Raw genomic sequence first — 24,455 nt, 5'->3', positions numbered from 1 at the left:
CCCTTTTTTTTTTTTTTAGTTGGAGTCTCACTCTGTCACCCAGACTGGAGTGCAGTGGCCGTTCCTGACCACTGCAACCTCGATCTGCTGGGCTCCGGCGATCCTTCCGCCTCAGCCTTCCAAGTAGCTGGAACTACAGGCGCGCGCTACCACGCCCGGCTCATTTTTTGATTTATTGTAGAGATGAGGTCTCGCCAAGTTGCCCAGGCGGGTCTCGAACCCACGGGCTCAGGCAATCCACTCACCTCAGCCTCCCAAAGCGCAGGATTACAGGCTGAGCCACCAAGCCCAGCTAAAAGGCCCTTTTTTTTAAAAAAAAAAATTGTATAAATAACATTTTATATGTGGCATATTAAAACATTTAACAATTTTTAATAACTTAAATCACTAGATTAATTTTTACAATGGTTTTGGGTTTACAGAAAAATCATGTGGAAGACTCAGACTTTCCATAAGCCACCTGACCCCTAATTTCCCCATTAACATCTTGCACTAGTGTGATGCATTGTTATAGTTGATGAGCCAATGTTGATCCATTGTTTATAACTCAAGCCTGTTTTTTACCTTAAGGTTCACTCTTGGTGTTGTACATTCCATAGGTTTTGCCATGTTTGATGACATGTATCCAGTATCACACAGAATAGTTTCACTGCTCTAACTGTACCCCGTGTTCCACCTATTCATCCTTCCCTTTCACTTCCCACACCCCTGGCAACCACTCAAAGGCCTTCCACAGGAGGTCAACTCGTAAACGAACGGCCTTGTTCCAAGTGTTTTGCATGAATTAGCCTGTGGAACAACCCAGAGGCTGGGCTAAAGCCCTGTGGGAGGTCCGAATGTGGGCCCACGGCCCAGTCTCTGCTAGAAACCAACCTTCCAGAGTATATTAAGGCAAAGGGGGATAAAGGACTGGCCCAAGGGCAAGGAAAGGGTTTTCCAGCTGAAATTAATCCATGTGAGGTTGGGCCTGCTTGGAGGAAGCCTCAGCCCTGAGTCAGGTGGGCTTTGAGGTTTTAAACTCCCTCCCTGAGACCTCTTGGTTTTGGGGGACCCAGTACCAACTGCCACTCCCCTCACACTTTCCACAACATACTGGTCTCCTCCTAGGGCCGTGGGTATTTCTAGACCTGGCCAGGGTGGGCTGTGTCTGCAGTGGACATCGACTCACCTAAGCACACACTGGTCCGATGGTGGCTCTCCTCACTTTCCGAGATGGTCAAATGGCACGCTTGTCTTTGGGGAGAGGGGAACAGAGAGATGGGGGGACAAGCTTCAAGTCAAGCCCCTCAGCTGCTGGCAACTGTGATCTGGCATCTCTCCCCACCACGGCGTTCCACCCTCACCCCCGCCCAGCCCCTCAAGCCAGAGGAAGGCATATGTGAGCCTAATAACCCTAGGACACAAGAACATTGCCCCTGGAGGCAAACACACTGCTCAAGGCCACACCTAAGTGGGTGGCCAAGGAGGGTTCACTCCCAGGGCCCCTCCCACCAATGCTCTCAGTCACAGGCAGGAGGATGAGGGCAGGTCTCCCTCCCGGCCACCTCTACTAGCCTACCTTCTCTGGGCAACTACAGGTTCCCCTATTCCAACTGTCCTAGTCTAAATAGACATGGCCCCAGGTGGTGTCACGGACAGGACCTCACTCCCCATCTATCCATCTCATGCTCTCACCAGTGCCAACAGGGAATCCTGGGAGGCTCCCTGATGGCAAGAAGCAGGAACATCTCATCTCTGAGCCCTGCTGCCCACCCAGGCTGGGCCCCTGGCAGCGAGGGCTGGATCCCAGCTGAACCACTTGGTGGGGGCAAGTTACTTCTCCCATATTTGGCTTCCGACTTTGCTCAATGGGGCTCATTAGACCTCAGAGAATTAAAAAGGTCAAGCCCCAGTTCAACAAAGGATCTCATTCCAAGATAATCAGAGACTCAGTGGAGAGGAATGCACACGGGAGAGGCCTGACCCCACACCAGGGGCCTCTAGCTCAGCTGTGAGGCCCAGAGGGACTGGGAGAGGGGCGCTCACCTGTGAGGCTGGGATCCGGGAGACCTCTTGCCGCCCAGTGAGGTCTGAGGACGAGACGTTGGCGGGTGCGCCCCGGTGCAGCCTCATACTCACCTTCCTCTCCCGGTCGACCCGTGAGATCGCTCTGGGAGAAGTATTGCCTGGAGGGCAAGATGAGGGAAGCCAGTCTGAGTAGGCCCAGACAGAGACCTCAGCCCCACAGGCCCTGCCCACTGTCCGAACGCCTCACTCACCAGCTTGCTGGATGCGGGAGGCTGGCGTGGAAGCCACAGGCTCGGCAGCACTGCGGAGCCGGTTGGCAGTGGCCCCTGTGGGTGGGCCAGGGGGCAGGGCTCTGGTCGCGGAACCCCGCAGCTGTCCCATCCTCTCCTCGCGCTCGTGTTCTCGCCGCTCCCGGTCCACGTCCTCGGGGTTCCGGGCTGCACCCTGCAGGAACAGGAAATGAGACACCTGTCAGCCCTGGAGGCCAGGCTGCTCTGGGCCCCAGCACCCTCTCAGGGTAGAGTAAGGGATGGAGGCCAGGTAGACATCTCAGAAACCCTCTGATCCAGCCTCCTCCCTACAGAGTGGGACACCATGACCCATGATCACACATCACAGACACAAAGCCACACAACCACCAGGAGGAAGGAGAAAGCAGGTATCTGAGAGGCAGAGGGAGATCAGTCTGCCTGGTCTCCCAGAGCTGGAGTCAGAGCCAGGAGGACTAATGTCCCCAGGATGACCAAGGATAGCCCCCTTGGCCCTCCCAACCAGGGGCTGGGCCTGCCCTGGTCCCTTCTGCGTATCAAAAATCCCCAACCCCACAGTTTCCAAACTGAGCAGAGAAGGTGTTCAGAGGCCCCCTGGCAGACAGGCAAAGGATGCCCAGAGAGGGGAAAGGACAGGTCTGGAGTCACAGAACCAGTAGAAATCTGGGCCAGGACTTGAGCCAGGTCTTCTGGTTCCCAGACAGGGGCTCTTTTCAGAGGGTTGTCCTTCCCCTGTCCTGGAACCTAGAGATGACTGCTGGCAGGTACTGTGGAGGCTACAGCTGGGAGGCCCAGGGGACCCACACAGATGCTGCCTGCCTTGGGCAGGAGCTCAGGAAGAGCTAGAGAAGAAAATGGGGCCAGACTCCCCATGGAGGAAGAAGAGGCCTTGCAGGCAAGGCTGGAGCAGAAGGGGTGCCCTGAGCCCCCAGGGGCCCTGCCCTCCAGCCACTGCTGCCCCCTGAGCAGGAGGAAATGAGAAAGGCGAGGAGAGGAGCTCGGTGCAGGAGTGGCACCCGGCTGCGTTACCTAGTCGGTCTCGGGGCCGTCCACAGGGAAGGGCGGGGGGCTGGCAGGAGGGGGGCCGCATCTGTGGAGGAGAGAGCTGTGGGCTGAGTTGGGAGCCTGCTCATGGGCACAGGGTATGGGCTCCTGCAACCCTGTGTCTTTCCCGGGGGACTGGCCAAGAAACGGGGGCGGGGTAGACCTTGACTTCAAGCAACCTCAGAAAGTAGTGGCTAGGATCAAAATGATCCCTGAATCCCAGTGCGACACTAAGGTCCAGAAAGCCACATAATCTCCCTGGGGTCACATAGCTCGGGGCAGATCTGTCACCTGGTCCCACTCTGCTCCCTGACCCCAAGACCCCACTATGCAGAGCCCTGCCTTAGCAGAACATTCTAGGAATGAATTTTCCATTCCACCCAGAAGCCCATCGGGCAGGCCTGGACCACTAGGGCTCCAGCTCCTGACCTCTGATACCCCCTGGATTCCCATCCACTCGGCTGCAGGCTGGCAAAGAGCGTGACTAGCCAGAGTCACAGCAAAGCATGAGGGATAGAGAAGAGCTTATGTCACCTCCACAGTGAACTCCCTGTGGGCAGGGGCACAGTAACCCAGCAATGTAGGTTGGTCTCATTCCCTATTGGGGAAACAGAGGCAGAGTGATTTGCTCCGAGGTGCATAGTGGCCAGCAACCACGTGGCGGGCTGGAGCCTCTCAGTAACTACTTGGAGGACCTCTCCACATTTCCATCCAACCCATGTGACGCCTCAAAAAATGCACATTAGGGAGCTTTTTAGGCATTTATTTGCCCACAAAGAAACACAAAAGGCCAGCAAAGTCACAAAAACATCCTCCCATTGCATGGACGTCTTTCCTTGGCTGTGCTGAATCTCTTCCCCTTCAGGTAGCTGGAACACAGTGGCTGTGTGTGCTGAGGGAGGTTTTCAGGCTCCAGGGATATAGGGATTCCAGCGCTCTGATGCCAAACATGGAGCCGCTCAAAGGTCATGGGCAGCATCCTTCCCACGAGTCTGCAGCTGTGGTGCCCAGCAGTGTCCTGTCTACTGGCAGATGTTGGTGAAGGCGTCCTGGGAGGTAGGGCTGACCCGGAGGGGAAGGGCATGGAAGGTTCCCACTGTGTGTTCTCCAGGTGCTTCTGCCCAGTGGCTGCTGGAGATGGTCAAGCTCACCATGGTGGTGATGGGGTCAGAGATGGGTGGAGGGCAAGGTCGCTGCGCCTCTGCCCAGCTTCTGACTCCAGGGCCTGCCTTAAGGGGGGGCCCCATAAAGGGGTCAGTGTGTCAGCAGCAGGTGGAGAGGGTGCTTCTGGCTTAGCTTGAGGGGAGATCTTGTTCACCGGACAGTCCCTTGAGAGGCGCCGTGAAGGAGGCATCGAGAGCAGCACGGTCCACAGAACTTTCTGGGATGATGAAGCAATCAGTCCCATCTGCCTTGGTTGGATGTGGTAGCCACTAGCAGCCAGTTGTGGCTATCGAGAACTTGAAATGTGTCGAATGTGACTGAAGAGCTACATTTTCAATTTTGATTAATTTTAATTAAGAATGAGTCCCACATAGCCACTGGTGACATATTGGATGGCATAGGTCTAGAGAATGCAAAATCCATTCTTGGAGCTGTGCTGAGCTAAAGAGTCAAGTCCATTCCAGACCCAGACCCAGACCCAGACCCAGACCCAGACCCAGACCCAGGAGTGACTTTTTGTAGAGATGAGCAATGTACTGGGGTAAGAAGAGCTGGCCCAGATGCCCCAGGTCCTAGGCCAGGCTCCTTATCGGAAGGTCAGGATAAGGCATCCCCCACCCCCACTCCTAGAAAGGAGGGCAACAGAGGCCTCTCCCTCAAGTCCGTGGCCTGTGAGACCCCTGTTCTCCACCTGAACTCTGTCTCACTCTTTAAGGAATAGGTCCAGGCCACTGTCTGAAACCCAGAGAGAGGAGGAGCCCAAGAGCAATGTGCTGACCTCGGTGTCCAGCACAACAAGGACTCTAGTCCTGAGCATTTGGCAGAGATGGCTGAGGGGCCCGCCATGAAAGAAAGGCACACCAGGATGACGCACCGGGAGGTGTTTAATGAGTTTAGGTTCAATACACAGGTAGCTGAAGGGGTCTGGCTGGGAGCCTGCTCCTGGCATCTGTTCCCACCAGGCCCCTCCCAGGCAGTGGTCATCTCCCCTTGTTCAGGCTCTGTCCTGGCTCTCAGACAGCTGGTTCATTCCCAAGAATCCCACGGCAGGGCCTTTTCCACCATGCCTCTCCACTTCGGAACAGGGGGATGCCCCCATTATCCAAAGGGACACTTCCTCAGGCCTGGCCCCAACAGGCTCAGGCACACCTGGCAACATCAGAAACGGGGACCCGGAGTCCAGACCACAGGCCAGTAGTTTTGGGGGGTTAGCTCCTCCACCTCTTCCACGTGCCTATCTGGGGGGCCTTGGGTACCCAGGGGCGCCGGGCACCTGGAAGGGACAAAGAGAGCACAGCTGAGGCTCAACCTCTTACAATTACCGGCCAAGTGGCAAATCTAGAGAGGCCAGGCATTGGAGGGTCCTTACCAGTACATGGATGGGTACGTGGGCCCGGCACAGGGACAGGGGCGGGGACAGAATGGTGCAATAGCTTCGGTGTCACGGGGCTGAGCCTGGCTCGAGGAAGCCCCCTTTTCCAGAAAAGATGTGAAACAAGACACAATTTCACCGATTCCGGAGCTCCAGGCACGACTGGCAAATAAACACTGCTTTCCACCCTACCCAACCCTCAGGGCCCTCAGAAAAGGAAGACAGAACAGCTGCCTAGCAAGACCCAGGATCCCATGATCAAGAAGAAAGAAACCACCATAAATGGGTCCAGGCTGGCCAGAGGAGCCGCAGTGAAGGCAGTCACCTGGGACGTGCAGAACAAGAGGAGCAGGGCAGCGTAGGCAACAATCAAGGCAACAGGGGGGCCCGCCAACACTACCCAGGCCCTACTGCGGGCACCCAGGAGGCACTCAAGGCTGAGCCAGGTATTCCTGGGTCTGGTGGGAGGCGGCTCCCTGCCTGAGCCCTGTTGACCATGGCGTACGCTGTCAGCACCGATGAGGCTGGAGCAAGGGGGCTCTGGGATCCCAGTGAGGTCAACTGCACTGTCCAGTTCATACTTCCCATCTGTCGGGAGCCCCGCCCACCACCAGGTCATTCTGGTCTTGTGAGTCAGGACCTTCCCCATCCAGGCCCCCAAGCCCGCCTTGGCCTCCAGGCAACTCACGAATTTGAGCATGTTCCAGTCGAAGACATAGTCGTAGGAGAAGCCCTGCCGGTGGAAGAGGTTGCGGAAGAGCTGGCGTAGGTAGGAGTAGTCGGGTTTGTCATCAAACCGCAGGGAGCGGCAGAAGTTGAGGTATGTTGAGAACTCAGCTGGTGGATTCAGGGGACAAAGGAGGCCATGTGAGGTCCATGCTCCCAGAGCCCCAAAGCCAGAGTTGTGCTAGCCACCCCCCCATGCCTACAAATACTTCCAATATAAGAGGGGGCAAGGTGAACAGACAGCAGAACGATGGCCCTGCCTGTGGTAATGACACTCCACGCTGCCTGTGGGCAGAGCCTCTGACAATGAGAACACCTGAAGACCTGTGAACAGTGAACTGAGCCCCCTCAGTGAGACGGCTCCAAGGGCCGAGTTCACAGCTTTCCAGCGACTCTCACCAAGCATTACAGGGGTCACAGAGACCATGGGTCACTCGCTGCAACAAACTGAGGGGACATTCAAGAGCCCGACACGACGTCTCACATGACCTAAGCACACGTCAGGGCAGAAGAGGGCCCCTGGGAGCTGAGGCAGGAATGTGTTTTGAAGAAAACTTGTGTGCAACAGCCAAGCTGGGGGAGTCCAGGCCTCCCAGCTGTGCCCAAGCAGCAGTTAAGAGCCTGTGATTGGGGCTCGGGTGCCAAGAGCTAGGGCAGCCCCGTACAGGGTTTGTGCGGCCTCATCTTCCCCTCAGAAAGGCTCTTAGGGTCCCTGACTGGCCAGCTCTCCCCGAGGTGACTCACAGGGGTAGCCTTTGCAGAGGACCTCAATGGGCGTCGACATCTTCTTCTCGCTGATCCGCTCGTACTTCTGGCGCTTGGTGGCTGCTTTGAGGCCCTGCCAGGGCAGGGAGCCCAGGTTGAAGTACATGAGCACGTAGCCCAGACTCTCCAGGTCATCTCGACGGCTTTGCTCTGCACAGAGTTGAGGGCAAGGTGAGGGGCAGGGGTCCTCTCAGGTCCCTAGCTCCTCCTCACTGTGTACCCAGGACTCCCTGTAGCCTGTATGTTGGCTCACTGCACCCCTGTTATAAACAGACTGCTATTATCCTCCTACAGAGAAGGGGCCTCAGGCAAAGCTTTCTCAACTCAATTGGGGCCTAGTTTTCCAGCTCAGGCACTTAACCCTTCCATGACTACGAGTGTGGGCACCCACAGCCTCCTTTCCTGGCCCACCCCATGGAGAGGGCACGAGCTCTGGCATCAGACGGGGCTGGGGTCAAATCCAGCTTTGGCATTCGCTAAGCCGCACGACCTTAAGCCACCTGCATAAACCCCTGGCCTGCTCTTCCCAGCCCGTATAATCAAGAAGCGTCCTCACCCCAGCAGGAGGAATGGGAACGGCTGGGCACACGCAGGCACACACAGCTCTGCTCATAAAGGGGAAGATGCAACTGTGCAGGAGGGGGAAAAGCCCGGGTCTAGGGGTGGAGGAGGTGGAAACTCTCACCAGAAAAGTGCCTGGGGGCTGCGAGGGCTTGGGAAAGACAGGTCCTGGCCCACAGCCATAGTCCTGTCTCACTCACCGATGCCCAGGTGGGTGTTGATGGAGGCGTAGCGGGCAGTGCCAGTCAGGTTCTTGTTTTCCCGGTAGGGGATGTGCTGGTGGGTGCGGGCATCCCGGTACTTCTTGGCCAGGCCAAAGTCGATGATGTAGACCAGGTTGCCCTTCTTCCCCAGTCCCATGAGGAAGTTGTCGGGCTTGACGTCCCGGTGGATGAAGTTCTTGGAGTGGATATACTCGATGCGGCTGATCTGGAGAGGTGGAGGAAAGAGCAGTCATTCAATAAGTGTTCAACAGATGGGCCTTCACCAAGTACTCTGGGCCAGGTCCGGGCTGGGGGCTGAGGGCTGGGGCTGCAGGCATGAAAATCGCACACATGGTTTCTGCCCTGGTGAGGGGCAAAGATCTGACTTCAACTACGAAGGATGATTTCAAGGCACAGGTCAGGAAGGCATCCTTGAAGCAGGGACACTAGGATGAACTCTGAAGGAAGAGTTCACCAAGTTCATTGTGAGACAAAAGAACGCGAGGTAGGAAAGCTAATGGTAAGATTCAGAAATGAAGCTGAAGCCAGAAAGGCATCTGGGCCCTCCACTCATGAACTTGGGAAGCCTGAGTCAGAGGCAAGCAGTTTCAGGGGAGGGAAGGGCAGGAAGCATTGGGGAAACCTAGATTTGTCAGTGGTGACAGAGAGAGAGCACAAAACACAGGATTTCCTTTTTTTTTTTTTGAGTTGGAGTCTCACTCTGTCACCCAGACTGGAGTGCAGTGGCCGCTCCCAGCCACTGCAGCCTCGACCTGGCGATCCTTCTGCCTCAGCTTTCCAAGTAGCTGGAACTACAGACGCGTGCTACCACGCCCGGTTAATTTTTTATTTATGGTAGAGATGAGGTCTCACCAAGTTGCCCAGGCACGGGTCTCGAACCCGTGGGCTCGGGCAATCCACTCACCTCGGCCTCCCAAAGCACTGGGATTACAGGCTGAGCCACTGAGCCCAGCCAAAACACAGTATTTCTCTCCTGGCTTCCAAAAGATACCAAAGTCATGCAGACACAGTCCTCTTTCCTTTAAGCAATTTTTTAAAAACTCAAATGAATATTCACACAAGTGACATGTTCTCTGACAGATCACCTCCGCAGCTCCTGAGCCTTTCTTGAGCTCCACGCCATGTAAGATCCTGACAACCCGCTGCGTGCACACCCTTAGCCCAAACCACAGGTTACTGGCACATACTGCACAGGCTAGTGCAGATCAGTATGGAGACCCCCATACAGTCAAGAGCTCACATTCTGTTCCAGGTCCCTAAGCTTACGGCTTCATAAGGCTGCTTTCCTCCCTGTGCTCACAAAACTTAGGACCTAACATAGGTCATCAGCAGGGACCACTATGGCAGGCACCGCATGCCATCCCACGCAATCCCACAACAACCAACAAGGGAGATTCTCATGGGAGGCACCGAGGCTCACACAGGTTTTGCAACTCACCTAGGGTCACCACTCTGGGACAGGACCCAAGTCTGTGTAACCACAGTCTTTAAAATCACCTGAGGGCAGAGGTCCAGGTCCTACCCCAGGAGCCTGATTCAGCAAGTCTGGAGTTGGGCCTGGAATTTTATTTTATTTACTCATTTTTGAGTCAGTGTCAACCTGTCGCCCAGGCCGGAGTGCAGTGGCACAATCACAGGTCACTGGAGCCTCAAGTTCCTGGGCTTAGGCCATCCTTCTGCCTTAGCCTCCTGAATATCTGAGACTATAGGCACGCACCACCAAGCATGGCAAATTTTTTGATGTTTTGTAGAGATGAGGTCTTACTATGCTGCCCAGGCTGGTTTTGAATTCCTGGGCTGAGGCAATCCTCCTGCCTCAGTCCCCCAAAATGCTGAGATTACACGTGTGAGTCACTGCGCCCAGCTGGAATCTAAACTTTAAGTAGCCAGTGGTCAAAGGTACCTGGTCTAGGAGCTAGGCCTGGCCTACACCTCCGCCACTACGCCCTCCTGCAGCATCCTCTGGAGGCAGGAGGCAGGGCCAGTGTCCTGGCCGCCGGGGACGTAGAGGCAGCTTGCCCAGCAGAGTGAGTAGCCACCTGGTCAAGGTCGCTGAGGGACTCACCATCTGGTCAGCCAGGAGCAGCACCGTCTTGAGGCTGAACTTGCGGGAACAGAAGTTGAAGAGATCCTCGAGGCTGGGCCCCAGCAGCTCCATGACCATCACGTTGTAGTCACCCTCGGCTCCACACCATTTGATGGACGGGATCCCCACTGGGAGCCGGGGCAGAGGGATTGTCAGGGGCCGCCACCTCCCCTGCAGCACCTAGCCCCACACCCACATCACCCACACCACCACAGCCCTGCCACCAGCCTAGCCCTCCCAGCCCTCACCTCCCCCCTGCATCATCTTGTAGAACTTGCTCTCGATGTGCAGCTGGGGGTGCTTTGTCTTCACACACTCAAGCTTGATGGCAACTTCCTCACCAGAGGCGATGTTGGCACCTGCCCGGGCAGAGGAAGCAAGGGACCAGGGTCACCCTCGGCCAGCCAGGCAGCCCCACATGCCCCACTCAGCACTTTCTTGAATCAGGGTTTCACTCTTGTCCAGGCTGGAGTGCAGTGGCACGATCATGGCTTACTTGCAACCTGAATTTCCTGGGCTCAGGCGATCTTTCCACCTCAGCCTCTTGAGTAGCTGGAACTACAGGTGCATGCCACCACACCCAACTACTTTTAAAATTTTTTCTGTAGAGGCAAAGTCTTACTATGTTGCCTAGGCTGGTCTCAAACTCCTGACCTCAAGCAATCCTCCTGCCTCAGCCTCACAAAGTACTGGGATTACAGGCGTGAGACACTCAGCATTTCTGAAGTCTGGTGTTCACCAGGCCTGGGCTAACAGGCATCTGCCCTTGAGGAGCAAGTCTTGAGAAAGGATGGGAAAGGGGTAGGGGCTTCCTTAAGGGTTTCCTGAGGGTAGAAGGAAGAGTGGCATGTCCCAGGGAAGGAGGCGAGATGCCACAGACGACTTAAGAGCCACAGGTAGGACGCAGCAAGGAAGCTGGATGAGAGTGGGGAAGTGACAGGGACCAAGACTCCCAGACCACCTACGACAAGGGGCTTAATCATGGAGAGGGGCGAGATCAGTGGGAGTGTCAGGCTGAGGAGGCTGTGGAGGCAAGGGCCCCGGTGGGCTGGGGTGCTAGCTACACCAGGACAGCCCTGCAGAGCGGGATGAGGCTGCGATGGGCATAATAACCAGATCCCCACCCTGCCCACACCAGTGCCCACACTGTGAAAGGCAGTCCCTCACATTCTATCCCAGTGTCTCGTTCAATTCTTATCCCCACTTTACAGATGAGAAAGTGAGATTCAGCTCACGCTCACATGACTAGTAAGTGGTGGACTTGAGTCAACCCCTCTGTTAGCCTTCAAGTCTAGGTAAGAGGGTCCTGCTTGCACCTCCACCTCTCTCCCACCCTACTCCCAGGCTTTCAGGAGCTCTAAGAAAATACCCTCGCACACACCGAGGCCCAGTTCTCTGCTTGGGCCCACCCCACGACTCAAGAAAGACCAATCCAAACTGTACCTTGCCTCATTTAGGACCTAGCATGGCTCACCAGCGGGGCCCGCTAAGTGTAGGCGAGATGAAGGGCTGTGGACCAGGCTGAGACACAGGGAGTCTCCTTGGGGTCAGGAGTGACTCCAACTACAGGAATTAAAATAGGATCACATAAGCACACAGACCATCTAGTCTGCAGGGGACTCAACCACAGGACGAATTTAGGACAGGATAAAGCTGGCACCTCAAATCAGGGAAAAAGATGGGACTATTAAAAAAATGTCCTCGCCGGGCTCAGTGGCTCAGCCTGTAATCCTGTGCCTTGGGAGGCTAAGGTGAGTGGATTGCCTGAGCCCAGCAGGTCGAGGCAGTGGTGGCTGGGAGCGGCCACTGCACTCCAGTCTGGGCGACAGAGTGAGACTCCAACTAAAAAAAAAAAAAAAAAGCCGGGTTTGGTGGCTCAGCCTGTAATCCTGCGCCTTTGGGAGGCTGAGGTGAGTGGATTGCCTGAGACCGCGGGGTCGAGACCTGCCTGGGCAGCGAGACCTCATCTCTACAATAAATCAAAAAAAATCAGCCGGACGTGGTAGCGCGCACCTGTAAACTTGGAGCTCAGCAGGTCGAGGCTGCGGTGACCGGGAGCGGCCACTGCAAGCGGCCACTGCACTCAAGTCTGGGCGACAGACTCAAAACAAACAAACAAACAAAAAGTCCTTGGGCCAGGTGCAGTGGCTCAGGTCTGTAATCCCAGCACTTTGGAAGGCTGAGGTGAGCAGACTGCCTGAGCCCACGAGTTCGAGAACAGCCTGGGCAACTTGGCGAGACCTCATCTCTACAACAAAAATCAAAAAATTAACCAGGCATAGTAGTGCACGCCTGTAGTTCTGGCTATTTGGGAAGGCTGAGCAGGACTGCCCCAGCCCAGCAGGTCAACGTTAGGGTGGTCGTGAGCATTCCACTGCACTCCAGCCTGGGTGATGCAGTGACACACACACACAAAGTCCTTGGAGCATACTCTGGCCTTCTGAGGAAAGACACTGTAGCTCACACCCCAACCAGAAGAAATTCCAAGTGGAGCCAGGGTTTGTACGTAAGAAAAAAAAAGGTAGAGGCATACATGGGCACACCCGCTGCCTTTATCCAGTAAAGGTAACACAAACAAGCACTGGCCCGAACAACTCCATTCCAGAGTATGTGTCCTTCGGAGACACATGTGCACCAGGGGAAAGGACCAGGATGTACACAGGAACAGACAGCCCAAATTCCTGGCGGCAGCGGCAGCAGCATAGGAATAGTGGCACAGTCACAAACAGAGTCCCAGGGGGCAGTGAATAGGAACAGAAGCCGGTTTCACATACGACCCGGGTGACTCCCAATGGCTCAACTCCAGAGGGCACAAGAGCACACAGCACTCCTCACGACAGCCAATGGTGGAAACAACCCTGGCGTCCACGACGGAGGAAGAGACGAACAGAACATGGGACACCCGTACAGTGGAATACTATTTGGCTATGTAAAAGGATAAAGTACTGATTCGTGCTACACCAACCTCAAAAACGTGATGCTCAAAGAAGTCAGATACTAAAATACACATACTGTATAATCCTGCTCTTGTGAAATGTCCAGAACAGGCAAATCTATACATACAGAAAGAATGGTAGGTGCCAGAGGCTGCGGGGAGTACGTATAGGGAGTGCCTGGTAATGGGCATAAGGCTTCCTTCTGGGGTAATGGAAAACGTTTTGGAGCTGGATGGGGTGGGGGCTGCAGAATACTGTGAATGTGTTAAATCTGATTAAACTGTACTCTTTAAGATGGTGAAATTCTATGGCATGTGAATTTCTCCTCAATTAAAGGAAAAAAGGAGAGAAAGCAGGGCCAGAAGAATGCAGGCACAGCTGTCTGTCTTATCTAGAAGCACGCCAACAACGCTGCAAGGTGCAGAGTTTAGGGACACAAGCATGTTAAAATCCCAACAAAAGGGGAAATTTTATATGTCAGATAGTGGTTACCTCTATGAGGGGAACACAAGGGACGGGACAAGGAAGGGGGTCCCAGGGGCCTTCAAGGTGACAGGAATGCCATCCCCCTTCAACTGAGTGGTGCCCAGGGAAAAGTGCTTTATCCCATTCACACATTCCTTGTATTTAGTCAACCATTTAATAAAAAACAAAACAATGAGACATTAAGGGCAACCCCCTCGGGTCCCCTCCCATTTTGCGAGCTTTTCTATCCCCTCAATAAGTCCTGCTTAAAAAAAGAAAGAAAGGCCGGGTTTGATGGCTCAGCCTGTAATCCCGCATCTTGGGAGGCTGAGGTGAGTGGATTGCCTGAGCCCGCAGGTTCAAGACCCGCCTGGGCAACTTGGCGAGACTTCTTCTCTACAATAAATCCAAAATTAGCTGGGTGTGGTAGCGCATGCCTGTAATTCTGGCTACTCGGAAGGCTGAGGCGGAAGGATCGCCGGAGCCCAGCAGGTCGAGGCTGCGGTGGCTGGGAGCAGCCACTGCACTCCAGATTCCAACTCAAAAAAAAAAAAAAGAAAGAAACATTAAAAGAAGGGAGAACTGCCTTATAACCTTGGGGTTAGGCAAGGCTTCTTTAAATTCCTGACTTAGAATCCAGAAGCCATTAAAAAAGAAAATCCTTCCTCTATTAAAAAAAAGAATCCTCTGCATGGCAAAAACACCAGAAATAAAGTCATGCGAAAATCATACTCGCAATGCTTAATACAGGCCAAGAACTAATATATAATGAGCGCCTACAAATCAGTAGGAAAAAAGACTCAATAGGAAACAGGGCAAAAGATTTGAACACACACTTCACAGAGAAAGAAATCATTAATATACATGGCTTACTCACAGGGAAAGATGCTCAACCTCCTTGTAAGAGAAATGCAAATTAGAATGATCCTGAAAGATCATTTTCACTAGGATTGTCAAAAGTCCCACAAGATAACATCCGCTTGTTGGTAAGACCATGGGTGGGCGGGCAGGTTGGTGGCTGAGCGCTCCTCCCCAGTGGTAGATGAACTGGTAAATTCCCCCTGGAGGGTGGCTTGACACCACCCAGCTCTGACCAGCAACCCCACTTCTGGGAGTTAACCCCACTTCCTTGCACGGTACAGAACAAGGCCTGCAGAGGGCTATTCGCTGCAGGCTGTTTGCAAAAGCAAGAGCCTGGAAACAGAAACATCCCGAATGTTCATCATGTGGAGGCTGATTAAACAAAGACTAGCCCATCCATAAAGCAGAATACAATGGAAAAGGAATGGGGAAGTTCTGTACAGAAGTGGAAAGTTTTCCAAGATACAGAAAGTAAAAAAGCAAAGTATGGAACAATGTGTGTTCTATGCTCTCATTTCAGTTTTTCAGGAAAAGGTGGGGAAACAAGTGTCTGTGTTTGGCTGTATTTACATAAAGAAACACTAAACAGAAACATGAGAAACCAGTAAAGACATGAGAAACCAAAGCTGTGTGGTCAGAGAGGAAGGGGGGGAACACTTCACTGGATGCTATAAGTTGTGATTTATCTCAACACCTTTATTGAGATATAATTCACATACTCCACAATTAACTCACTTAAAGTATGCAATACAATGGTTTTCAGTACATTCATCACTACAATCAATTTTAGAATACAGTTGGCCCTCTTATCTGTGGGCTCCCCATCCGCAGATTCAACGAATGTGGATCAAAAATGTATGAAGGAAGGACAAAAAAACAACAAAATTTTAAAAACAACAAATTTTAAAAATACTAATTACATAATATGTATACTGTATTGAGTATTATAATACCTAATCTAGCAATCTAGAGATAAATTATATGAGAGGATGTGTTTACATTACATGCAAATTCTATGGCTTTTCTTATCAGGGACTTGAGCAACAGTGGACTTTCGTGCAGACAGTGAGGGATGACTATTTTCATCACCCCCAAAACACCTGTACCCTTCCGTAATCAGGCCCTATCTCCCCCCAAACCCCAGGCAATCACTAATCTGCCTTCTGTCTCTATGGACTTGCCTGTTCTGGACATTTCATAGAAACAGAATCATTCATGTGATCTTTCGTGACAGGCTTCTTTCACTTAACACGTTTTTGTGTTTTGACATTTGATTTTGTGTGTGTATTTGGATTTGTGAACCACGTAAAATGAAAAGAAAAATGAAATGGATGACTCAATGTGGTCAGCAATGGGAGAGACTCAATAGGAAACAGGGCAAACTGTAAAGTAATTTTGATACTTCAATGCACATCACTGGGGTAAGGCCCACAGGCTTCCAGGAGGGGACAGTGAGGACAAGGCACAGGAGGGGAGGGTTCCCTGGAGTTCACCAGTGATGTTCCATCTCCCCATAGACATGAGAGGCAGGAGAATGCAGTGGTTAGAGTGTGGGCTCCAGAGTCTAAATCCTGACTCAACCACCTTCTGGAGGAGGGACTCCGGATACAGCCCTCCACCCCTGAGCCCCAGCGCCACACATGTAAACCAATGATATTCCTGGTTCCTTAGGCCATTTTGAGGAACAACTCTCCTTAGGAGAGTCTGGCACACAGTAGGTGCTCCACAAACATTAGGTGTGATGGGAAGTGCAGACCTAGGTTACAGAGATGAGCAGGGACTGTGGCACTCTAGCCCTGCACGTCAGTTTGAAGAAAGGAGTCGGTAGTACTATGACCGAGGGGCAGAGGGGATGGAGAGCCTCTCTGAAGCCCAGGTTGCGAGGGCTCCTGATTCGCGAACAAGACTGTGCTAGACAGTGGTCACGCCACACACAAAGGCTCGACAGGAGGGGTACAGCCAACTGAGTGGTTTGATACAGCAGGGCCACTGGAGTAGAGGAAGACAGTGGTAGAGTCGGCAAGGAAACTATCTGAAGGGTCTCAAACTGCTAGCTAGGGTCCTGGCGGCCAAGTTCAGGCATATGGTTACAGGGTTTCTCAACCTCACACTACTGACACTGAGGCAGGAAACTCCTTGCTGTGAGACTCTCCTGCACACCGCAGGGTATGGAGCAGCATTCCTGACCACTACCCACTAGATGCCAGCAGCTACCCCACCCCACAAGCTGTAACAAAGTAAAAGGTTGCCAAATCTCCCCTTGTTAAGACTCCCTAGTGCATGAGAAAGGGCTGGAGGAGGCTAGAGGGGGAGAGGGATGCTGCTGCCTACAGGCAAGAACCAACAGAGGCCCTGCCCAGACAAGGTAACACTTGGGAGGCAGGGCCTGCAGCACCAGGTGATTCTGCAGATGTGTACAGGGAGGAGGTGTGGGGAGGTTGGGGTCCTCTAGAGCCCTCCCCCATTCTGGCGAGTACTACTGTTTGTATTTCCCTTTGCCACATGTGGAATAGAGAAACTAAAGGTCAAATGACCATATGCCACACTTCCTGGGCCAGGCTGTTAGGCGAAGTCTTTTGACCACCATCAAGTGCTTGAAACCTGCCACAGCTGCCTCCTGTCCCCCCAGATCCTGCCGCTGGGCCCCTTGGTGCCCCTGAATTCTACCAAGAAGCTCCTGGCTGTTCTCTGAGCGCCCCTGATTCTCATAGCCACCGAGTTGAGGTTGAGAAAGGCTAGGCAACCAGCATGAGGTCAGACAAGTGACTGAGACAGAATCTGGATCTGAAACTTAGCCTGCAAAGCTCCTGAAAATTTTTTCTCCATTGTAACGGCAGGTAAGTTTCCTGGCAGAGGCTGTGTCTGCGAGTGGTAGGCTCAACATTGCTGAAGGGGACCCAAACACAAAGGCTTCGAAGCTGGAATAACTGCCTAAGGAGCAGAATACAGCCTCATTAGTTAGATACAGTGGCCCTGTGGGGGGACTGGCCAGTTCCCAAAACAAACTTGAACCCAGAAAAGTACTTGCACCGGGCCAGCCCTAGAGGGGCTAGAACTACCTCACACGAGGTAGTTCCAGGTAGCAAGGACCAGCCTCACACGAGGGCTTGTCCAGACACCCACATAGACACACCCACAGCATCAGGGACCTGGCTGGCCAGGAGGAAGCCCTCATGTCCCAGCAACAACAGCAGGAGCAGCTTTAGCTCCCACCCATCAGCAGCCCATAAGATTCCCCAATAACCCTCACCTCCATAAACACCTTTCAGAGCACTGCTTCCCACCCTTTTCAGAGCTGAGGACCAGAGACTCTAAGAGGTCTAGAGAGTTTTCCCAGGATGCAAGGTCAGTGAGTGGGCCAAGGCTTGGCCATCTCTGGACCTGGGCAGCCAAGTGGACGCCCTTAACAAAGTGGGTCCCACTCTCCTAGCTATCCCCTTATGATGCCAGGGTAAGGGGCTGAAGAGGAGCTGTGGGCCTTGCAGCCACATCCAGTGCTGGCCCTCGGCTGATCCTAGAAAGCAGGGCTTAGAGGCCACACCCAGCCCCACCTGCAGAGGCCATCTGGAGTCAGGCCCTGGCCTGGCACCAGGGACAAGAATGTGGCCACAGCTCTGAACAAACGGAGCCAGTGAGGCTGGCCAGGAAAGGTCCTACAATCACCACTGTCCCCAGACCAGCAAGACAGGGGTCCAGGAAGACGTCGGCAGGATGTTGAGTCAGGGCAGGGCCTCCCAAGGTCCTTGCACCCGGTAAGGCTAGACAGTCTGGAAAACTGACTCACCTTCCCCTACTCAGGCCCCAAAGGACCCAGATCCTTTGAAAGCAGCACCTCCCAACTAAGACCAAGGGTGAAGGGCACAGAGGAAAAGCACTACTGCTGGGCCCGACACCTTCAGGTCTTTTGCACATCAGGACCTCATTACTTCTCATGACCCCATTTTACAGACAGGGTAGCCAAGGTTGGTGGAGGTCATCACTTGCTCAAGGACATACTGCCAGTAAAAGGACACGCCAGGACCCAAACCTAAGTTGGATTTACCCCAGAGCCAGTAAAAGAAGTAAATCTGCACCTAGTTGTTTTTTGAGTTGGAGTCTGTCACCCAGGCTGAAGTGCACCATCACAGCCACTGCAGCCTCAACCTGCTGGGGTCAGGTGATCCTTCCATCTCAGCCTTACAAGTAGCTGGAACCACAGGCATGTACCACCACGCCCGGCTGATTTTTTTATTTATTGTAGAGACAAAGTCTAGCCAAGTTGCCCAGACTGGTCTCGAACCCCTAGGCTCAAGCAATCCTCTTACCTCCGCCTCCCAAAGTGCTGGGATTACAAGCATGAACCACTGCGCCTGGCTGGACCTAGTTTTTCAAATGAACGAGATGACCAAGCAGTAAATTCTGTCCCCAAGGAGGTCCCTCCTTGAACCAACTTGGCTTTTTCTTTTTTTTGAGTTGGAGTCTCACTCTGTCGCCCAGACTGGAGTACAGTGGCCACTCCCGGCCACTGCAGCCTCGACCTGCTGGGCTCCGGCGATCCTTCCGCCTCAGCCTTCCAAGTAGCTGGAACTACAGGCGAGCGCTACCACACCCGGCTCATTTTTTTGATTTATTGTAGAGATGAGGTCTCGCCAAGTTACCCAGGAGGGTCTCAAACCCACGGGCTCAGGCAATCCACTCACCTCAGCCTCCCAAGGCGCAGGATTACAGGCTGAGCCACCAAGCCTGGCTCAACTTGGCTTTTTCAAGTGACTATGCACTGTGCCCTCCACCCTCCAACCCAGTGGGCCTCAGCTTCCCTTCTGCAAAAAGAGCAACCTGGCCTGGATGCTGGTTAGGAGCAGGAGTCTATCTGTGTTGAGAGCTGACTCTGCGCCCCTTGTCCAAGAGCTTCAGTAATAGGAGGGCCCTTTATACCACTCACAACTCCACCAACAGTAAGGAGATAGGTACTCCATTTCAGAGAATACCGAAGCTCAGAGAGACAAAGTGACTTAATCCAGGTCACACAGCAGATGAGGAGCAGGTTAGGGACTGAACCTGGACTGGCCCCCAAATCCCGACCTTTCTCTACCCTGCACTAAGTGCAGCCTCTGCACATGCCTGTGTGTGTCAGTCTCATTTTCTCATTCATTCACCCGACAAGCCTTCAGTGAACCCCACTGAAGCCACATGCTGGGCACTGAGAAGGGAGAGCAGATACAACCCAATGCCTGCCTCCTGGGGGGAGCTCAGTACACAGTGAAAACCTTCAAACCAGCTCCATTGCACTTGCTCCCTCTCTCTGTCCTGTGCTCCAGGGTTCCCAAGGCAAAGCAATCTACGAGATCCTCAGTAATGAACTGTACCTCAGGCTGGCTCTTTAAGTTTACAAAATGCTTCCCCATCTGTCGTTCATTTGTGCCTCAGCCCTTGGACAGCCAGGCAGTGTTATCACAAACTTTGCAGATGGGGACACTGAGGCAGAGCAGCTACAGGACCTCCCCATCAACACACAAAGCCAGACCTAGCACTCAGGTCTGTCCATATTCAGTCTTATACACTCAGAAGGCTGTACGCACATGGGCTGCTTTTGCGAGTTTTCTAGTACGGCATTGGGAGGCCAACTTGACCAGTTTCCGGATGTGTAAAACCGGATAACTGGGCACCAACTCTAGGGGCTCCTGTGAGGCCATTTGTTCAGAAATGGCCCGTTCTCTGTCCCCTCTGAGACTCCCTGAGAAGCAGATTTCGTACTCCAAGGGGTCAGGGACCCTGACCACAAGGTAAGAGAAACCCCTAAGTTTTGAATTAACACAGCATGCAGACTTGTCCATTTTCTCTGCCCAGGACAGAGCTGATTTTCCTTTCCCAAGGAGGAAAACCGGGTCACAGAGGCAGATCTAGCTTGCTCCTGAGGGCATAGGGACAGAAAAGGAGATAAACTCTGGGTGGACTGGCCACCTTGTCCCAACAGGCTCCAGGCCCGCACTCTCCAATCCACAGTCACTAAGTATGTCCCCCCTCAGACCAACAATCACAAAGGAAGTGCTGTGATTCACAAATGGGCCCCTCAGAGGGTCAAGTGGCCCTGGGAGGCATAAGCCTCACTTCTCTCAGGTCCAGAAGAAGGTTGGAATGTCAGTGATTTGCTTAAAATGGCATCAGAGCAAATTCAAGCTTTCAACAGGAAGTACATGGGGTGGGAAGAGAAAACTCCCTAAATGGGGAGACCCCCTTCCCCAAGGTTACAGGCTGTGCTTGCATCATTCCAAAACCTGCCTGGGCTGCATTCCAGGAGGCCAGACCACAAGGAGGAGCCAGGCTGGGGTCTAGCGGCAGCCCAGGCCTCTTTTCCCAGAAGAGACAGGGGTGCAACCCCAGCTGGAAACCCAGGGCAGCTGCAACTGGAAATCAGACCTATAAACACTCCATCCCCTGTCCAGCCAGCAGCAAGTGGGAGCCCCACCCCACCCTACCTTGACTGAGAGGGAAGCCCTCCAACCTGTCTCACCCCAACCTACTGCTCCCTACCCACCTGGGATGGTCTGAGGGGCAAATCATGACACTGGAGCCATGTTCTGGCTTGAGATCCCCAGATCCTGGCATGTTTCCTCCTTCTTGTCCCCAGGGCTATTCAGATAGAGCCAGAAACACTTACCCAGATAGATATCTCCAAAGGACCCACTCCCGATCTTCCGTCCCAGGCGGTATTTGTTCCCCACGCGTAGCTCCATGATTCACTTACTCTTGCTGCAGAGGAAACACAAACACTGGGGTCGGAGACAGGGGAGCTGAGAAAGGGGCCTAGCCCACTGGGCCCACCCTTCCCCCGCCAAGGGCCAGGCAAAGCCACAAGGAACTTGGAAGATCCACACTCTCCCTCCTATTGTCCAGAAAGAAGTTTGGCCTAACTTTGCCGGAAGGCAACCAGGTGTCAGGTGGCCACAGCCCATACTCCACCACATCTGGGGAATGGCTGAGGCAGGTTCAGAACAAGTTTCAGCTTAGCCAGGCTAAAGGTAGAATTAGACACACAGCCTGAGAGAAAACAGCCAAGCCAGCATCTCCTTAGGCTGAAGATCCCCCCCAATAGAAGCCTCTTAAGGGGGGGGGGGGGGGGTGGACCGGTCCCTACAGGCCAAGACCTTGAAAGGAAAATCAAGGACAAAGGGGGTGATAAGTAGGGAGTTACAGAGCTGAACATTCTGGGGCACCATCATGGAAACTACAGGAAGTCCCAACCTTCAGGAATGGGAGAACAAGGTGCAGGGAACGGCCCCCAAGGAGCTCCTCAGCCCCTTTGGGCCTCTGTGATGACGGGGCTCCTCAATTCCACAGCCTGACCAGGTCTTCCCAAGTGCTGCCCCTACCCAGAGGCCAGACCCCACCAGTTCCCAGTGTGCCCTTGCAAGGGAGTCTCATCCCCGCTGGGGGGTGTGGAGGGGGAACAGGAGACAGGCGCCCCGGGACATGCACCTTCCAGTCTCCCCCTCTCTATTTCAGGACACCAAGAACCTCACACGGGTCTCTCTGAACATAGCCCCTTGGATAAACTGTTTGGAGAGGTAGGGGGTCTCCTAAGAGGGCCTCTGCAGAGCAACTGAGGGGACCCTGGCCAGGTTTTTAGCTGCCAACCACCGGGGGGTGGGAGTGGTTCTGGTCTGAACAGCTTCCCTCCTTCCCTGGGATTCACCCTGGGTGCTCCAAGCTTGTGGGACCTCAGGGCTGGGGTCATCCAAGCAGACCCCTCTGCTCTAGCCTCGACCAAAAGGCTCGGGACTCTGCGCTCCTGGCCAGCAGGAGGGAACTCAGAGGCTAGAGGCAGTTTCAGCACTGGGGCCTGGGAACAGGAGGTCATGAAATAGGCAGAGGGAGAGGGGTACTTAGAAGACGGCCAATTCTGAAGATTAAGATGAGGGTACAGGGTACTCAGACCACACCACCTGCCCACACCACTCCACACAGTTGCAGAGTCCCACCTAGTACCCAGACAGGCCTCCTGCCGCCCCAACTGCTGGCCCTGTACCCTCACAAACAAGGGGGGCAAAATAGGAAGACAGCAAAGCAGCTGTGCTAGCACAGAGGATCTGCCCTATCCCGTGCCAAGTGCTGCCCCAACAGCCAGGCGAGTCTAAGAGGCAGACAGGAGAGACTGACCCCATGGCCAGCCGGGCCTGAGCTCTCTGAGCAGAGGCCAGAAGGGACATGCAGCCCCAGCACCGGGCTTCCAGGGAGCGCACTAGCCCTCCACCAATGACCACGAGGAGCCTCCTCCATCCCGTGCCAGTCAAACTCTGGGCTCTCAATCAAGGGCCTTTGCCCACATGCTTGGCCTTTCCCAGCTGAGGGGCCACACTGCCAGCGGAAAGCACTCCACATTTGCAGGAAACCCACACGCCCCACGTACACACGTCCAGCTTCCCGAGCGTTTACACTTCAAGGGAAGAAAGAAAAGCAGACACACACGGTGAGCCCCGCTGGGGGGTGTGCACACAAACACCCCCCCAGTCCATTTTCCACCAACGCTGATTCAGAGACCACACAAGGCAGCCGGGAAAGCCGCAGGTTAGGAAAGGAACATAAATATACCCGCATCCTATATTACATAAATACCCACGCCGGGTTATATAAATACCCGTGCCCTCTGTCTGTGTCTTACATAAATATACTGCACATGACCCCCCAGTCTCTCCCCACTCACCGGGCTGTCTGCAGAGAAGGGAAGGGGGGTACAAAAACTCAGCCCACAGGGCACCCTGATCTGTGCTAGCCACCTAGACCCCCGTCTCCCCCCCACTCCTTGGGGGCCCAAGGCCCCTGGGAGAGCCTAGACTGTCCCAGCACTATCCCCCAAAAAGCCTTCCAGAGAGGAGAAAGCCTTCATTCAGGAATGGGAGAGGCTTTCCAGTTCTTTTTTGCTGCTTCTTCCATGGGGGAGGAGGGAGATAAACAAAGTGGGGGGGCGGATATGAAGGTTCAGGAGTTTCAGCAGGTTAAAAAAATTAGACAAACTACCTACCAGCACAGCACATGGGCAATGTTTTTCCTCCCTGACCTCCCCCAACTTCCCCCAAGCCAGGGCCCTCGTCCCCGGACCATTAAAATAAAAACTGGGGGGACACTTAGACCTGAAGGCAAAGGAGACCCCAACACAGACACTGTGTCCTCTTCTCTCTTCCCAAATCCTCCTCCCAGAGGAAGGTTATGCAGAGAAGAACATATGCAAGAAAACTAAGAGAAAAGTTGAGGAAGGGGCCCACCCACTTGCGAGTTTGGGTCTTCAGAGGAGCATGGGAATCCACTCTCTAATGATAGCTACCCAGGCAGTTTTAAGATCCAGACAGACTTGCAAAACATGAATTTCTCACACAGCAATGGGAGAATCCGACCCGACAAATAACCCCCATCCCTTTCTTTCTCTCCACAAAGGAAAACAAAATCGGTGGCCTGGCAACCACACACCCATCACCTTAGGACCCCCAAACGCCCCCATCCAACAAGCGGGAGTTGCCTTGCTGACCTCCGGGTCGGAGGCGCCCGGACAAGAGAAGAGAAAAGCGGGCGCTGCTGGTTGTCCGGTGAAGCCTACAGAAGCCCGAATCAACAGTATCGCGTGCCCCCAGCCGTCTAGTCGCGGGGCCCCTCCCTCAGCCCCCCCAAACCACAGCCAGGGAAGCCGCCTCGGCCAGCTGGGGCCTTGGAGGGGCCAGCCGGGGGAGGCGGAGGCGGGCCAGACTGGAGGGGCCTCCCCAGGCAAGCCTGTAAAATAACAGTCACCCTCCTCCTCGTCCCCAGCCGCGCCTTTGTCCTCGCCGGGCGAGCGGGCGGCGCCCGGGCCGCCCCCCCACACCCCGAGCGTGAACGCGCGTGTGTCCGCCCTCCCCTCCCTCTCCCAGCAAAAACAAAGAGGCGGAGGGAGCCCCGTTTCCCCCCGGTTTGCGCCCCTCCGCGGGCCCAGGGCCCCCCAATATTTACCCCGCCGGGAAGGCGCCGGTG

At 54.1% G+C, this 24,455-nt stretch overlaps 1 protein-coding gene across 1 annotated transcript in view; it reads right to left on the bottom strand.

Moving 5' to 3' along the window:
* The window catches only part of LOC103275739 (casein kinase I), a 26,233-nt gene extending 1,781 nt beyond the window's left edge, over nt 1-24,452 (bottom strand). Inside the window, exons 1-10 of the mRNA XM_021706248.1 lie at nt 24,435-24,452; nt 21,118-21,209; nt 10,467-10,577; nt 10,198-10,346; nt 8,109-8,337; nt 7,327-7,497; nt 6,545-6,693; nt 2,259-2,451; nt 2,026-2,165; nt 1,169-1,233 (exon numbers count right to left, since the gene is read on the bottom strand). Of these exons, the coding sequence (XP_021561923.1) occupies nt 1,201-1,233; nt 2,026-2,165; nt 2,259-2,451; nt 6,545-6,693; nt 7,327-7,497; nt 8,109-8,337; nt 10,198-10,346; nt 10,467-10,577; nt 21,118-21,193 (1,251 nt within the window). The 5' untranslated portion in view covers nt 21,194-21,209; nt 24,435-24,452 and the 3' untranslated portion in view covers nt 1,169-1,200. The remainder of the gene's footprint in view (nt 1-1,168; nt 1,234-2,025; nt 2,166-2,258; nt 2,452-6,544; nt 6,694-7,326; nt 7,498-8,108; nt 8,338-10,197; nt 10,347-10,466; nt 10,578-21,117; nt 21,210-24,434) is intronic.
* Between the last annotated feature and the right edge of the window lie 3 nt (nt 24,453-24,455).

This window comes from Carlito syrichta, unplaced genomic scaffold, assembly GCF_000164805.1.
Source record: "Carlito syrichta isolate Samal-C Ts95f unplaced genomic scaffold, Tarsius_syrichta-2.0.1 Scaffold115657, whole genome shotgun sequence".
Classification (NCBI taxonomy): domain Eukaryota; kingdom Metazoa; phylum Chordata; class Mammalia; order Primates; family Tarsiidae; genus Carlito; species Carlito syrichta.
The sequence above is the reverse complement of the archived record's forward strand: the minus strand, read 5'-3'. Positions and strand labels throughout refer to the sequence as shown.